Genomic DNA, 16,494 nt, shown 5'->3' on the forward strand with positions numbered 1-16,494 from the left:
CACAAAATAAATAAGTAAAATATAACAGCAATAAAAGAATAGATGTGAGCCCACCCCATCTTTTTTTTTTTTTTTTTTTTTTTTTTTTTTTTTTTTTTTTTTTTTTGGTTTTTCGAGACAGGGTTTCTCTGTGTAGCTTTGCGCCTTTCCTGGAGCTCACTTGGTAGCCCAGGCTGGCCTCGAACTCACAGAGATCCGCCTGGCTCTGCCTCCCGAGTGCTGGGATTAAAGGCGTGCGCCACCACCGCCCGGCTTCCACCCCAGTCTTTAACTAGCAGCTTTAACTTGTGTTTGGGAAACCTTTTGGATTATTTGCTCTTCTATGTCCTCTATGACTGGAATGAATGTTCCTTCCGCTAGACACCTAGCGATCTTGCTGGGAAGCCCTGCAAGCCTGTCAAGGCACCAATGCAGGAGAGGGAGCATGGACTAGGGATGCGACTGCTTTTTCTCCTGACAGTCAGCTCCAGTAAAAGGCCATGTCGGGCCGGTGCATACGCCTTTAATCCCAGCCCTCGGGAGGCAGAGCCAGGCGGATCTTTGTGAGTTCGAGGCCAGCCTGGTCTACAGAGTGAGATCCAGGACAGGCTCCAAAGCTACACAGAGAAACCCTGTCTGGGGTGGGGTGGGGGGGGAGGCCATGTTGGGCAGGGCCTGTAGCTCAGCTGGAAGAGTGCCTGCCTAGCATGCATGAAGTCCCGGCTTCAACCCCACCACCACATAAACTGGGCATTGTGGCGCATTCTTATAATCTCAGCACTCAGGAGGTAGAGGCAGGACAAGCAGGAGTTCAAGTTCCTCAGCTACATGGCAAGCTGGAAGCCAGCCTGGGATGCTTGAGACCCTGCCCCTGTCCCCAAGAAAAAGAAAAAGAAAAGAATAAAGGGGGGAAAGTCAGTGCCTAGTTCTTTCTCTGCAAATGCTTTGGATTTATTGCTGAAACTCATGTGCACTCGTATTTTTATTTTATTATTTTAGGCAGGGTCTCACTTCGTAGCCTAGGCTGGCTTGGCGTTCACTATGTAGACCAGGCTGGCCTTGAACTCACTGGGATTAAAGGCATGTACCACATGTGTGTGGTGGGGGGTGGTGTGTGTGTGTTTATATAATATATACATATATTATATACATATAAACAACAAGAAGAATGTGGCCTCCAGAATCCATGCTTTGTGGAAGAATTGAACTATATACTCAGAGGTTGTTTTTTCTCCCCCCAATGGTTTCCTGTTTATAAAAGAGCTCTTCACTGAGATGCACCTGAAACAGTACCCTTTCTTGGTCCTTAAGGCCTAGCAGAGTTTCCTGTGCCTCAGTTGTCCTTTCTGTAGCTGGGATAATGCAGGGAATTTGGGGTGGGAAGTGTGCATGGCTCTTGCTTCAGTGCGTGCTTATTTTTAATGCCAGAATGCTTCTGAAAGTTTACATGGAGAGCCTGTTAAATGAGAATAATAATTTCTATCTCCCAATGTATGGACAAAAGAAGTCAATGTAAGTGAGTAGCACAAAATTGACACATTTTAAGATCTTCACGTCATTCTAACCTCAAGAAGTGAAAGCAGATCATCACATACTTCCTAGGCAGACCCTGTCTGGAAAAAAAAAATTCCCCAGATAAAACAAATTAATCATAAAATCAGTTACAGTCACTAGATGACATCTGTCCATATTATAACCGTACCATGATACCACTGAAGTTACGTATGTGACAGAAACAGTGGGGACATTTCGGTGATTCCTGGCATATGCCTCCAGGAAGGGGATTTCCACGGTGCTGGGTTCATTTCCCCCAAGTTCCCACTCCTTGCCTCGTCAGCGGGGAGACGGCCTGAGCTTCTCCACTGAGTCCCCGTCCCTTCGTTTGGAGCCCACCCTCTCCTTCAGGGCTGGAACGGGTAGGCAAGGAGCCATAGCAACAGGAGAGGCCTCCTAGGAAATATATGTCTCTATATATATATATAGACATATATATGTTTAATTATAATATAATTACATCATTCCCCCCTTTCTCTTTCTTCCTTCCAACCAATCCCAAGTTCCCTCTTTGTTCCCTCTTGAATTTATGGCCTTTAAAAATGTGTGTGTGTGTGTGTGTGTGTGTGTGTGTGTGTGTGTGTGTATACACATATATAATGGATATAAGGATAAATATTTAGAATGCAGTTAAAAATTATGCTGGTATAGTAAAGCAGCCGTCGTAGGGTCTCCTCTAAGATCCTCTCTAGCCTCTCTAGCCCTGGGTTGTTGGCTGGGCTTTCAGTACCAGGCATGATTTCCCTCCTGGTTGGTGGTGGTCCTTAAGTCCAATCACAGAGCGGCTGTTTACTGCCAAGATATCAGTGCCATTATTGCGCCCTTAAGGTCATTGTGCCATGGTGGTGATTGTTGTGGTTCAGAGCTGAATAGGACTTTGGTTGCTTTCTTCCCTTGGCGGCTTGCATCCACTTTCCAGTACTACGGAAGCTTGTCCTCATGGGCAAGGCTTTCAGATCAGATCTAGCTCAGATCTTCTGGGTCCTGTGTCCAAAGTCCAGGACACAGGACCTACCTTTAACCTCTGGAAGCAACCAAGTACAACAGCAATAGCCTACACTGTTTTGGGGGGGATCTCTTAGACTCCCCTGACCAAGAACTTGAAAAGGGGGCTTCTCATGCCTGGCATTGGAGTTTTCGTTAGGTGGTCTGTGGCTTTTGGTGGGACATTCTAGGGATTCTTATACCAAGCTTGAGGGACTATTGGGAGTGCCATCCCTAAGTTATTTATGTATTTATTTATTTAAGATAGGGTCTCAGGGCTGTAGAGATGGCTCAGCAGTTAAGAGCACTGGCTGCTTTTCCAGAGGACCTGAGTTCAATTCTCAGCAACCACATGGGGGCTCATAATGAGATCTGGTGCTCTCTTCTGGCCTGTAGGCATACATGCAGGCAGAACACTGTATACCTAAAAAGTCTTTAAAACTAAGAAAAGATAGGGTCTCATGTATCCTATGGAGCAGAGGATGACTTTGGGCTTCTGATCTTCAGGCCTCATGCAATTTTGTTTTGTTTTGTTTTTCTTTTGGTGCTGGGGACTGAGCCTGGGACTTCACATATGCTAGTGTGCATCTCTCTAGCCACGCATGCCAACTTAATTCTCGCTTGCAGGTCCTTGGATCTGGGTGTAGACATTCATGTTGGGGAAGACGGATGAGCCTGTCAGGGTGTGGTGGTTCATGCCTGTAATCCTAGCATTCAGGAGGCAGAGGCAGGCAGACCACATGTGTCTAGGCCAGACTGAGCTCATAAGACAGACTGTCTCCAAACACGGAAAAGAAAGAAAAAAAGCATTTAAATAGTATTTATGAGCCTTCTGCCTCTTTCTAAGAAAAAAAAAACACACTCTCTGGGAACTAGCCCTGAAAATCCCCTCCCCAATTCTGCCCTGCCAGGATGTAAGTTATTTTCTTCCCTTTGGAACGATCTGGATCAAATTAAGAGGAATAATAGAGAATGGAAGACATTAAGGACTCAGTAAATATTTGCGGCATGGTGATTAGGGGCACCAACCAGAGCCAATGTGGCCGCTTCTCTGGCTCACCTTGCAGGGTTAGGTTTTCCCACACGCCAACTGGGGGGTAATTATACCTACCTCCTAGGGTTGTTATAATGGGTAAGTGAGATCATTGTGTATTTATCATAAAGATGTTGGTATTCACCGAGTACTTATTAGGTACCAAATGCCACGGTTAGGGTTCTGGGTAAGTTGTCTTGTACCCTCTGCCATATTGTACCCAGGGCTTTGTGTACAGTTGGTGCTCAGGAGATGTCAACAACTGTAAAGATAGTGATCATTATTACCAAGGACACACAAGGAGTTAGTCAGCGCTGCCCATGACAACATGGTGATACCGTCACAACATGCTCCCTTTCACAAAGCATGTGCAAACCCAAGGCTCCTCTCCTGGCCTCTTTGCTCTCTCCTCTTTGGTCATGCTGCATATTTAAGTCCCTTTGCTCTAGGGGGAAGAGAACCAGACTCAGTTTTAGGGCGATCTGGGTGGATCCTTCTCTGTGGCTTGGCTTGGGAGTGCTGGGGACGCTGAATAAACTGCTTTTAGCCTCATGAACTGTGGCTTCCCCATCCTTGGAAAGCATTCAAGGTACCCCCACTGATTCGTTAGTTTAAGTCCACGGGGAGAGAAAGATGCTTTGAAGATACACAATGTAGTGTTTTCCGTGCACTCGCTTGGATCCCTGCCTGAATGAGCAGGGCGCTGCTGTTTGCAGGGTGCCGCTCAGGCTGAGGCTGGGGAAAGGCCTCTCGCCACTGTGCTGAACACACAGGGGCCCGCCTGGCACCCAGCACTCGGGCGACCAGTCCTTTGGAACTTTGGAGAATCATAGCTTTAGCTGGTTTCTCTCCACATCTGCTGCGAAAAGCAAATCAGGGACCAGGGGCAACCTAGCTTTCCTTCCAGCGACTCTTCAGACCCAGCAACAAGAACTAAATGCTCTATGCGTGCGCACCCAAAAGAAAACCAAGAACTAAATGCTCTAGGCGTGTCTGTCCATTCCCCCCAACTCCCACCCCCACCCCCGCATTTAAAAAAGTATGGTTGGTGGTAGGTTTCGCAGCACATGCCTTCTTTGTGGCCACTGTTTTCTACCCCCACCCCCTACCCCCACCATCCCACAATACCCTCCTAAACACTTTTCCTTTTGATTCCATCGTACTCTAGAACCTTCTCGGCCAAGAAGTTTGGGGCTCCAGTTCCCCCTGAGTGGGTAGTGCTGGATCACTTGGACAGCTTGTCTATTTATTCACGGATATATGGAACCCATCTGACCTCTCCTCTCTTTGGTCTCTCGTAAATGCCCTTTCTTACCCCAGATACGCTTATCTCTGGAGACTTCGTGAACGCTGAGCTGAACCTGATGCCAGAGCCTTGTAGGAAGGAGCTTCACAGGCGAGAGGCATTAATGGCAGCTCACCAGCCAAAGCGGCAGAACAGAGTTCCCCCAAAGCATCCTTGCCGTTAAGTGGACCCTTGGCTTAAGCACACTCGAACCCCTCACAAGAGCTTCTTGTTAGTTAAGCAGCTTTTGAAAGAGGCTTTAGGAGCCCAGAGAAACGTTTGATTCCTGCCTGCGTGCAACGAACTGGTCAGAAGCAAAAATGTCTGTCCCTGTCATTTCAGGCATTTGAGTATAGATTTGGTACTAAAATACCCAGCAGCAAAAAAATTCCAAGACACTGGCTAAACCTGGCTATGGTACGGTCACGTGCTTGGAGAGAAAACCAAGGGTCCACGGAATAAAACCTTTGTTTCGAGAGTCTCACTGCATAGGCCTGTCTCAAACGTATGGTTCGCCTCAGCCTTTCCAGTGCTGGGGTTACAGGTGTGTGGCACCCATCACTGCCCCACCCACCCCCAGTTAGACAGAGCGGGGAGATGAAACAGCCTGTTTCAGAGTTCCACAGCCCCCACAATGCGGCTTCTGTGGGTGCACAGTGCGCACTCACTTGGTTCATTGAAGGGCAGGACACACTGACCTACAGGAACCACCCAGGCACTTTAAGAAAGTTGTGGAGTACTCTGCAGACGGATATGCCGGTTCAGCACACCATGCGATGATTGTGTTGGCTGCCACTGGAAGGCTTTCACCTCAGAGACCATCTTCTCAGATGAGGAGAGCAAGCCGCCAGAGAAGGAAGCAATTTAAGGACACACAGGTTCCAGAGCGCCACATAATCTGGGTTCTCGGGAACAGATTCTTGCTGGACATCTTCTGGACATCAGGGTCGACCTGTAGGACACTGTACTAGAGGCCAGGCTACAGACTGCGGAGAGCACACCATGGTCAGCGTGAGGACAGCACTCACTACTTCCACCTCATCTATACACCTCACTGATGCTTTCTGAATTCACTCTTTGTAGTGAACTCACCAACGAAAACATTACATGGCTAGATTAAGGCAGTCCGGTCCCAAACTTTATGCATTTCAATGAATTTGCTGTACAATTAAAATAGTCCTTTCAAATAGTCCTTCACCAACTCTTTCAATTTATCTTTTAATTAGTAATTGCTTTCCATTTCAGGGCTGAAATAAGAGAGAGGAGAAGTCAAATAATGAACCTTTAAGAAAAGGTCAAATGTCACTTGAGTCCCTCTCCTGACACTGGCCAGTCTTGTCTGCATCGTGACTTTGTACTTGCTCATTCTTCCTTGAGGGACATGCTCACTCTGCCCTGGGTCTAGACTTGTCTCAGGTGACCTTTGTCTGTCTGTCTTACCTGTTCTCCCTCTGGCACCTTTGAACTGGCTGCTGATCGGTGCTTTCGAAATGGAACATATAATAAACGACTGTTGTCAAACTTGCTCACCTCCAACTATGATACTGAGAAAATTCCAGAATGAATATATATGTGCATATTTTTTAAAGATTTATTTATTTATTATGTATACAGCAAGAGAGCACCAGATCTCATTACAGATGGTTGTGAGCTGTCATGTGGTTGCTGAGAATTGAACTCAGGACCTGTGGTAGAGCAATCAATGCTCTTAACCTCTGAGCCATCTCTCCAGCCCAATGCACACACATCTATGTATCTATGTATCTGCCGGGGAAGGCATATAAGATGGCTGATGTGCTGCCAGCAGAGATTGGAGAAAAGGGGCCCCGAGATTGTGGACCATCAACCTTTTGTGCATTCCCCTCCAGATCTGCTTAGCATGCCTCTAGAAGGCCAAGGCAGAAATGCCTACATGTCCCAAGGTCATGCTTTATGGTATGCACATGTCGTGTTCTCCTCCATATAATTACTTCTTGTAATACTTGTCTTCTTCTTCTTCTATCTGATTTTCATGCTCTGTGTTCCTAGATCAATGGTGATTGATTTATGCGATACAGGAAAGGAGTAAAGTAAATTTCACAGGAAATTATACAGAGATGATCACCCAGGCTGGGGTTGAGGCAGTTATGCAGGTCATGGGAAAGAACCTGCAGCCTGGGGAAGCTTCTCAGGCTTGGATAAACTGTACTGAATGTGTGGTCAACTATAGCACATGGTATGAAGTGTATCAAGACACTGGACTCAAATTGGCCATGATGGATAATTCAGTTTCTGAGGATATTCCAAGGGCATTGTGTAAAACTTGAGACCCTAAGGGGTATTGGCTGAAGACTGTGGACGGAGTAACATACAGATGGGATGATAAACTAAAAGGGTGGGAACCTAGAATAGGAGGAAAATAGGGGCCTCCACCAAGAAAGGGAGATGGCAGCTTTATTTATTTATTTATTTTTTGTTTTTGTTTTTTCGAGACAAGGTTTCTCTGTGTAGCTTTGCGCCTTTCCTGGAGCTCACTTGGTAGCCCAGGCTGGCCTCGAACTCACAGCGACCGCCTGCTCTGCCCCGATGCTGGATAAAGCGCGCACACGTCGGCAGATGGCAGCTTTAATCCAGATACGTTTTATTCCTCCTGAAGGAGTGAGAGACAATGTGGCAACTGATGGAATGATTGCTGCAAGCTTTATTGTGTTCCTAGATTAGAAAGAGCTGCCAGAAAAGGTGGGCTTCCTTTCATAGAAGCTCTATAAATTAGATTAGGTCTTCCTTGGAATTGTTGGGATATGGAAGGACAGAAGTTGCTGACTTGCAGAGACAGATTCTTGTCTGAGGTCATTGTGGCCCACCAGTCATGGGGCTTGGTGTCTTCAGAGGGCTGAGGAGGAACTTAGGCAGCTGCAGGGGTCTTGAGGTCGGAGCAGACTGTGAGAAGGAAATGACTGTCTGGTACATTGACCACTGTTCTTATTTTTACCTTAGTTTTGCGAAATTGCATGTTGCTAGCCCCTGGGTTAAGTGCTCAAAAGATTGTATAATCATTAATAATAAAAATAGATTGTGCTTGCTTTGGTGTTAAGTCTGGGATAGTTCCTGTGCTTAGTAAAAGATGATGAAGAATATATTGGTGATTTTCTAAGAATAACCTTTGGAATCATGAGAACATTTTGTATTGGGTGATTTTGCCTTTTCTTTCTGTTCCCCCTTGCTTATGACAATAAAAGACTGGGGTCACCAGGGCAAAAGCAGAAGCCAGGGAAGCTAAGGAAGCTGTGGCAGAGGAGCTACTGAGCAGCTGCAGAAGCCCGAAGTGACTGTCAGCTCGCACAAACACTGTCTCTGAGTCGTTACTGTGCCTTCCAGGTGTCCCATCCTTTGGACCCCCGAAACCGCTGAGGCTGGTCCCCAGCATCTATCTGTCTCTATCTATCTATCTATCTATCTATCTATCTATCTATCTATCTATCTATCTATCTAATCTCTCATCTATTATCTATCATCTATCTAATCTCTCATCTATTATCTATCATCTATCTAATCTCTCATCTATTATCTATCATCTATCTATATCATCTATCTATCCATCCATCTATCTAATCTCTCATCTATTATCTATCATCTATCTATATCATCTATCTATCTAATCTCTCATCTATCTATCTAATCTCTTATCTATCTATCTATCTATCTATCTATCATCTATCTATCTAACCTCTTATTTATTTATCTATCATCTATCTGTCTATCTAATCTCCCCAAAGAGATGGCTTGCTTGCCCCACAAGTACAAGGACCTGAGTTAGGATCGTCACACACATGTCCCCAACACACATGTGAAAGTTGTATATATGTTACTGTACCTCCAGGGCTGAAGGGGCAGAGACAGGAGACCACTGGGGATTACTGCCTAGCCATCCCAATGGAATTGATGAGTTCCAAGTTTGGTGAGAAACTTGTCTCAACAAATAAGGTGGAGAGAAAGAAGACAGCTAGCGTCAACCTCTGGCCTCCACTACACACACGTGTATACACACACCTGTGCACACATCCATACTCACATACATATTTCACACACCCACATATCCCCCCCACATGCATATAAAAGATAACAAAACAGAATAAAAAATGTCATATGTTTACCAAAGAACTGGAATTGTTATGGTAACATTTTAACTAGGTTCAATTTCCTAGGAAGTATGAGGAATACAGCTTTAGATTTTTTTTAAAAAAGGCTTATTAAGAAGAATTTAAGGATGAATTTTTTTGAAACCAGGTTAATTCACTGAGGAAAGGATAATAAGGAGAAAAAAAAGAATGTGTCTTAGTTAGGACGTCTAGTGCTGTGATAAACCACCACAACCAAAAGCATCCTCAGGAGAAACGGTCTATTTCACCTTAGTTCATCATCCAGGGAAGTCAGGGCAGGAACCAAGGCAGGAACCTGGAGGTAGGAACCGATGCAGAGGCCATGGAAAAGGTTATTCACTGGCTTTCTCCTCATGGCTTGCTCAGCCTGTTTGCTTAACCACCCAGGACTACCCTCAGGGGGGGAACACCCCCGTGGGCCACCCACATCAATCCTTAATCAAGAGAATGCCCTAGAAGCTTGCCCACAGGCTAATCTGGTGGGGACCTTTTCTCAGTTGAGGTTCCCTCTTCCCAAATGACTCTAGCCTGTGTCAAGTTGGCATAGAAACTGGCCAGCACATCATCTATGGACTATTTATTTAAGTGCACGCTGGAGTGTTTTCACTCTCTTCTAGGATTTCCTGGAGCCCCGTAGACTGTTATTCACCGTTCACATATGCATATACAAAAATATACCGTCTATAAATAGCCATCTGCCTTTTCAGTGAAATTAAAGATGGGAGAGTGAGAAGCGATTTTCTGACTGTAATTACAGGGCTCCAACCTACAGCTGCTATGTTACGATAGTCCTATCAAGAGAATTGCCAATATCACTATTTTAAGCACATTTTAAAAACTAATACTAAGACATTAACAGGGCACGTTTCCCCCGCCCCCCTTGCCAAGAGTTTTCCCACACCCACTTACCACGATTAGGTGTTGCAATGCACTGTTGCGTTTCGTTTTATAAAGTGCAGGAAAGTCTCAGTGTTTTTGTTCCTTATCTGGGGATTAGCATCCAACTCCCGCCAATGTTTTTCTTATATGCCCTTATATGTTTTTCATATATACTCTATATATGCCCTCTTGCAAAGGCTCTCCCTCACATAGTTTCTGCTAAAATGCAACTTTTCAGGAAAACTCATGGGGTTTCTAAAATTCTTCGGTATGATTTGACCTCCCAGGGCATCCTCATGGGAAAGGAACGGAAGTGTGAGTTTTCTGCGAACGAGAGCAGGTTAGTGATTTCTTCACATGCTGTTTTTGTTCCCTTATTAGAGACCAAGCCTCCTCCATCACTGGGAGCTCTGGAAGACAAGGCAGGGAGGGATATGACCTTTAGGAGCAGTCACAGTACTTCCCTTGGAAGGGGCTAAGTGCCTCCATCAGCTGTTTACACTAAGGAAAAAGGAAAAGGGAAAAGGAGAAGAAAAAGCAAGCAGCGAGCTCCTGCCATTTGCCCTGGAAGCAAACATTCTTAACAGGCAGTACTGACTCCCCGTTGAAAGGCACGGTTTACCTAAAAGTTGTCATTTTACAACTGAAAAGTGGATAAAGCTTAAGACATTCAGAGTCACTAAATTTTCTGCTCCTTGCTGCCCAACTCTTCACAGGTTAGAATGACCTCACACCCACTGTGTGCTGTGAGCCCAGGAGACTCGTAAAAAACAAAACAAAACAAACAAACAAACAAAGCTGCTTTGAGCCGGTGTCTAGCTGGCCATCCTCCTCCTGGAGAGAACTGCCTGTCACTGGTTTTCATTCTTTCTGTCTGTAAAACACACCAGCCTCTGTGAGCCTGTTAATTAGAACAAACCCCAAAGTGTTTCTGTTAGGCCTTAGAACTCCAGACACTTTAAGCCGGGTGTGGGATAGGAGAGACAGCAGCACACTGCCTACTTGGGGTATCATCTGCCTACTTGGGGTAGAATCGGGGTATTGGCACCTGACTTAAAGCAGCAGCAAGTGAAAAAAACTACCCAGGCTTAGAGTTGGGAGTCTGAGACTGCCTGACCATTTCCCCAGGGGCTACCCAGCCTCATCTGCTTCCAAAGTTAGCCTCTCTTCAAGAGCAAATAACAGCAGAGCGGCTTCTGAGGCCACCTCAGGGTCAGTGGCTTCTGAGGCCACCTCAGGGTCAGGCAGTAGTCTATTCCTGCGAGCTGCTGAGTCACTCACTGCCCCCCTCCGAGAGCTCTCAGCCTGCTTTAGTTAACCCAGAAGGCAGAGCCAAGCCTCCAGCTAAGTGTTCTACACAGGTGACCCCTGCTCTCATCTGGAAGCATCTGCAAACTTTCCCTACCACTTGAATTCAAAGCATTTAAATATTAATAATTTAGATAAGGCCTATTAGGGGACACACACACACACACACACACACACACACACACACACACTTCCCAAGGCGGGGAAAATCAACGGAAAAGTAGAAATACCAAGAATACCTCTGGTCCTCTTCCAAACATGGGCTTAGTCTTGTAAGGTTGGTAAATTACAGATCAGAGAGACATGCATTCAGAACCTCTAGTGGGTCCCCAAAACTTCCCTGAAAATGCTTAGTGCAGTGGTTCTCAACCTTCCTAATGCTGTGACCCTTTAACACAGCTCCTCAGGTTGTGGTGACCCCCAACCGTAAAATTATTTCATAACTGTAACTTTACTACTGTTACGAATCGTCATGTGAATATCTGATACGCAGGACAACTGATATGTGACCCCACAGGGGCCCGACCCTCTTGTTGAGAACCACTGGCTTAGAGGTGATGCGGAGGAGGCCACGGAGGGGAGCAGGAAACAGAAAACAAGAACAAAGCAAAACTAAAGGACAGTCAAAGCTTTTGGGAGCCTACACCACCATCCTCTTCTCTGGGGGACACAGCACGCCTTCTGTCCACAATAAAGTTTTGTTCTTTGGCTTACTATCTCAGGCAGAGTAAATAAACATTCGCTTTATATTTTTTAAAAAATTTATTTGTGATCTGTACATGTGATAAAGTGGGGCTTCGTTGTAGATCTTTAAAGGCAAAAAAAAACAAAACAAAAATCCAAAGTAAAAATGTATAAATACAATATATATTTTCTTACAAAAATGGGAGATTTACAAAATATACATACTGCACTGTCTCTATTTTACAAATTTCACATGCACTTAAGAGAGAAAACACAAAAGACACCAAACCTGTGTGGTGGCAGTTAAAAAAAAAAATCTGACAGGTGAGATCATTTTTTGAAAGTTTCAGAAATGCAAGATCACTGTAACGTAAAAGCAGCTCCATTCAACCAAACGTGACATATATAAAGTAATTTGTACTCCTGACAGTACCCCCCTGATTGGCATTTAACTGCTGAGAAGCTGTGCAGCATTGCAAGACTGGAGGACAGTCAGGGTCAAAGGTGGAGTCAAGGTTAGCTCCCATGATGCTCTGCTTAGCAATACACCATTATGCCAAAGAACCAGACCTCTATTACAAGGGGGGGAAAGTATATGATTTAAGATTAATAAATTTAAGTCTTCTAGCACATTTCAAAGAACTCCAGAATCACTTTGAAGTTTACCTTCCTGTAATGACTTTTCTAAACCTGGCACAAACTCCTATCACTCTTGCATGCCACCTCTTCAACCAGAGAAAGGGTCGGCACATGTTTCTTACACACAGAGTTATGGAACTAAGAGGAAAGGTGGGCAAAAGGTTTTTAACCCCTTTAATTAATTTTCCCTTTCTTTTGATTCTGTGAGCATCGTGCCTCTCCTTTCATCTTGAAGAATACAAATTGGATAGGTGAGCCAGGTCCAGCACTAGGGAGGCAAAAGCAGGGGGGAAATCTTAGAGTTCAAGGCCAGCCTGGTCTACAGAGTGATTTCCAGGACAGGGAGGGGATACACAGAGAAACCTTGTCTCGAAAAACTATTTAAAAAAAAAAAAAAATCAAACAGAAAAAGAAAAAAAGAGAAAAGAAAAAAAAGAGAAAGGAAAAAACAAAACAAAACAAACACACAAACAAAACAGCCCAAAGAAACCCCAAACAAACAAAAAACTCCAAACACACACAGAAAAAAGAAAAAAAAAAACACACACACACACACACAAATTGGACGGAAGGAGGTGGGGGACAGAAACCCGAAATTTAGGCTTATGGGGGGTGTGGGACGGAGAGACTTCATTAAGCTGTTTAACAGAGCCTGTTAGATCATGTGTTCTGAATTAAATCTGTTTAAAACAAATAACAAAACTCCTTCCACTTCCTTTACCCAAGGCAGAACCTTTGGCTGAATGGGTACGAAAGCAAGCATGCTTGCCCTTCGCTTTTCCTTAAAAAGGAATGTTTATCTCAACCAAATTAACAACCGAAGGGAGACCTCAGATTTCTGCTGCTTTGCCTATAAAAGCGGCTGCCTTCCCAGTGAAGCCTTTCCTCGGGGAGACACTTTTGTCTCCCCTTTGTCTCTTACAACAAAGACAAGGGGAAATGCATTCCTATTTCGAAAAGCAACAAGTCTCTTCTTTTCAGGGCATGAAACCAAATCAAACATTCTTTTTCTTCTCGCCTTCCCGCCTGCCCAAGAAAATGAAAAAAAAAAAAGAAAGAAAGTAGCAGAACTCTGCCACTCTCTCCTTGGCCTTCCTCGCGGAAATGTCTTCTTTGGCATCTTCGCGTTAGGATTCTAGCAGGCAGGCCTCCCCGGCCTTCCAGAGGCTGATTTTTACTAGTCTTGAAAGGAGGAGGGGAGGGGGAAAAAAAAAAAAAACAAAAACGGGCGGGGAGGAGGACTGTAATGTCTGACCCTGGAAATTAACCCATCTGGGCTCCAGTTTGGCCCCAGTGAAAAGAGATTATGGTTTGACCACCGCTTGACAAGGGCACCACAGGGGGCCCCCATCTCCCCAACAAAGCCCAGGCAGCAGACGGAGCGCTCTCTCCCCCCTCCCCCGGCCTCGCTGGAGTGAGGACAGCCACTGGCCTGGCGGCAGGGACTGGACTCAGCCCTGGCTCAGCTCTGGCGCCGGGAAGGACTCTCCAGTCTCTGCTGACCTCAACCTTTCCCTGAAGGCCCTAGCCGGCCCCTACCTTTCACAGTTTAGCATCATCCCGCAAGTCTTAACCAGAAGTCTTTTTCATCCACCCTGCCTTCTGACGTTTCACTCAGGCCTCCTCTCAACACCGCCTCTCACCCCAAATCTCTTCTCACCTCCAAATAACTTCTCACTCCCATGTTAAAGCTCAGTGGAGAAGGGGGGGTTGTCTACAGAAACAAGCCCCCACCCAGCAGTTTTTGTCGTCCCCCCCCCCACCATGCTTCTCCTCCTCCAAGGGGGTAGGAAGTGGCAAGGGCCAGGGAAGGACCGGGGTTCATACCGCAGTCTCCCCCTTACTGCTGTGGCTGAGTCTGTGGTAGAAGCGACGCCATGACTGCAGGGTCTTGCCCGACCAGATCCAGAAGCCGGTCGTGATGCCCACGATCATGGTCATCAGGTACTTGATCATGAAGACTGTGAAGTCCGGGCTCATGGGCGGGAAGTGGCCCGGAGGGCAGGGCACCGCGTAGCTCTTGCAGGTCTGCAGGAGCCAGGTGCGCTCCCAATGCTCGCGGAAGGCCTGCTCGTAGAAGTAGCAGGCCAGCACGATGGTGGCCGGCACGGTGTAGAGCACGCTGAAGACGCCGATGCGCACCATGAGCTTCTCCAGCTTCTCCGTCTTGGTGCCGTCATGCTTCATGATGGTGCGGATGCGGAAGAGCGACACAAAGCCGGCCAGCAGGAAGGACGTGCCGATGAAGAGGTAGACGAACAGGGGCGCCAGCACGAAGCCCCGCAGCGCATCCACACTGGACAGGCCCACGTAGCACACGCCACTGAGCAGGTCCCCGTCCACCTGGCCCATGGCCAAGATGGTGATTGTCTTGACCGCCGGCACAGCCCACGCGGCCAGGTGAAAGTACTGCGAGTTGGCCTCGATGGCCTCGTGGCCCCACTTCATGCCAGCCGCCAGGAACCAAGTGAGGGACAGAATGACCCACCAGATGGAGCTGGCCATGCCGAAGAAGTACAGCACCATGAAGAGGATGGTGCAGCCCTCCTTCTTGGTGCCCTGCGCCACCGTGCGGTAGCCATCGTCCGAGAAGCGCTCCACGCACACGGCACGGTCCTCCAGCAGGAAGCCCGCCACGTGCGCGACAGCCACCATGAAGTAGCAGCCCGACAGGAAGATGATGGGTCGCTCTGGGTAGCTGAAGCGCCGCATGTCCACCAGGTAGGTGAGCACCGTGAAGAGCGTCGAGGCGCAGCACAGCACCGACCACACACCCACCCAGAGGCGGGCGAAACGCCTCTCCTCTTCTTTAAAGTACATGAGGCCGTTAGCACGGCCCGGCTCACACGGGGCACCGCAGTCGCGCTCACCTAGGAAGCGGTAGCCCAGGTAGGGGGGCACTTTGAGCTGGCGCGGGCACGAGAAGGGGAAAGACCACCGGCCCCTGCCATCTGAGGGGGCCATGGCCGTGAAAGGCGGGTCCGGCAGGTAGGGAGCCGTAGGGTAGGCGGTGGGGCTGCCGCCCGCGCCCCCGGAGCCGTCGGACGTGTTCTGGCCCACGCAGATCTCGCCGGCGCCGTGCACCGGGAAGTTCTCGCAGCGCAGTCGCTCAGGCCACTGGAAGCCGAACTTGTTCATGAGAGCCTCGCAGCCCTGGCGGGCGCGCTCGCACAGGGAGCGGCACGGAGGAATGGCTTGGTCGAGCACGGTGCACACGGGCGCGTACATGGAGCACAAAAAGAAGCGCAGCTCGGGAGAACACTGCACCTTCACCAGCGGGTAGAACTGGTGCACCTCGAGGCCCGCGTCCTCTTGGTTCGTGTGGCCCAGCAGGTTGGGCAGGATGGTCTGGTTGTAGGCGATATCCGTGCACAACGGGATGGAGATGGGCTGGCAGAAGCCGTGGTCCGGGACCGAGATGCCCTTCTCGCCGTGGTACGGCTGAGCCCGGGTGCCCGCGGGCAGCGCGCCCAGCAGCGCCAGCACCAGGGCGCACAGGCCCAGGGGCGGGTGCGACGCCGCAGTGCCGGGGCCCCGCATCGCCGCGGGCCGCGCGTGCAGCGGCGTTCTCAGCTGGAGGAAAAAGACGAGGCGCTGGGGAGCGGCTGGGATGCAGGGAGGCGCCGCCGCGCCCGGCGCATGAGAGTCCTCCCGGCGCCGGGGCCGGGCCGTGGGCGGCGCGGAGCCGAGGGCGCTAGGGTGCTTGCACGGCGGGGGCGAGGCCGCCAGCCGAGGGGGCGCCGCAGCCGCCTCCGCGTGGCACTCACGCGGCCGCCGGGGGCTCACTCTCCTGGGCCTGGGCTGGGGGATCGGGGGTGGGGTGAGGTTGGGGAGGGGAGTATCGCCTTACCCTCCCCGCCGAGACGTAACGGTGCGGCTTTCTCTTCGGTGACGGGCTACAAGAGTCTCCGGTTACCTTCCAAAGTTTGCCCAAGTCTCTCGAGCCCCGGGCGCACGGCGATGCCTGCGTCCCCTACACCGAGTCGGGCCTCCGCCAGGCCAGAGCCCGG

General features: G+C 48.4%; 1 protein-coding gene across 1 annotated transcript; it reads right to left on the reverse strand.

The window, feature by feature from the left end:
* Positions 1-12,991: 12,991 nt before the first annotated feature.
* Fzd7 (frizzled class receptor 7) lies at positions 12,992-16,270 on the reverse strand. The gene has a single exon (XM_028860386.2). It carries the CDS (start codon positions 16,022-16,024, stop codon positions 14,306-14,308), a length of 1,719 nt encoding a protein of 572 aa, XP_028716219.1. The 5' UTR covers positions 16,025-16,270; the 3' UTR covers positions 12,992-14,305.
* Between the last annotated feature and the right edge of the window lie 224 nt (positions 16,271-16,494).

This window comes from Peromyscus leucopus, chromosome 13, assembly GCF_004664715.2.
Source record: "Peromyscus leucopus breed LL Stock chromosome 13, UCI_PerLeu_2.1, whole genome shotgun sequence".
NCBI classification, from domain to species: Eukaryota; Metazoa; Chordata; class Mammalia; order Rodentia; family Cricetidae; genus Peromyscus; species Peromyscus leucopus.

Coding starts and splice junctions, on each gene's coding strand:
- Fzd7 (XM_028860386.2), bottom strand. CDS start 16,024: ATGCGGGGCCCCGGCACTGCGGCGTCGCACCCGCCCCTGGGCCTGTGC.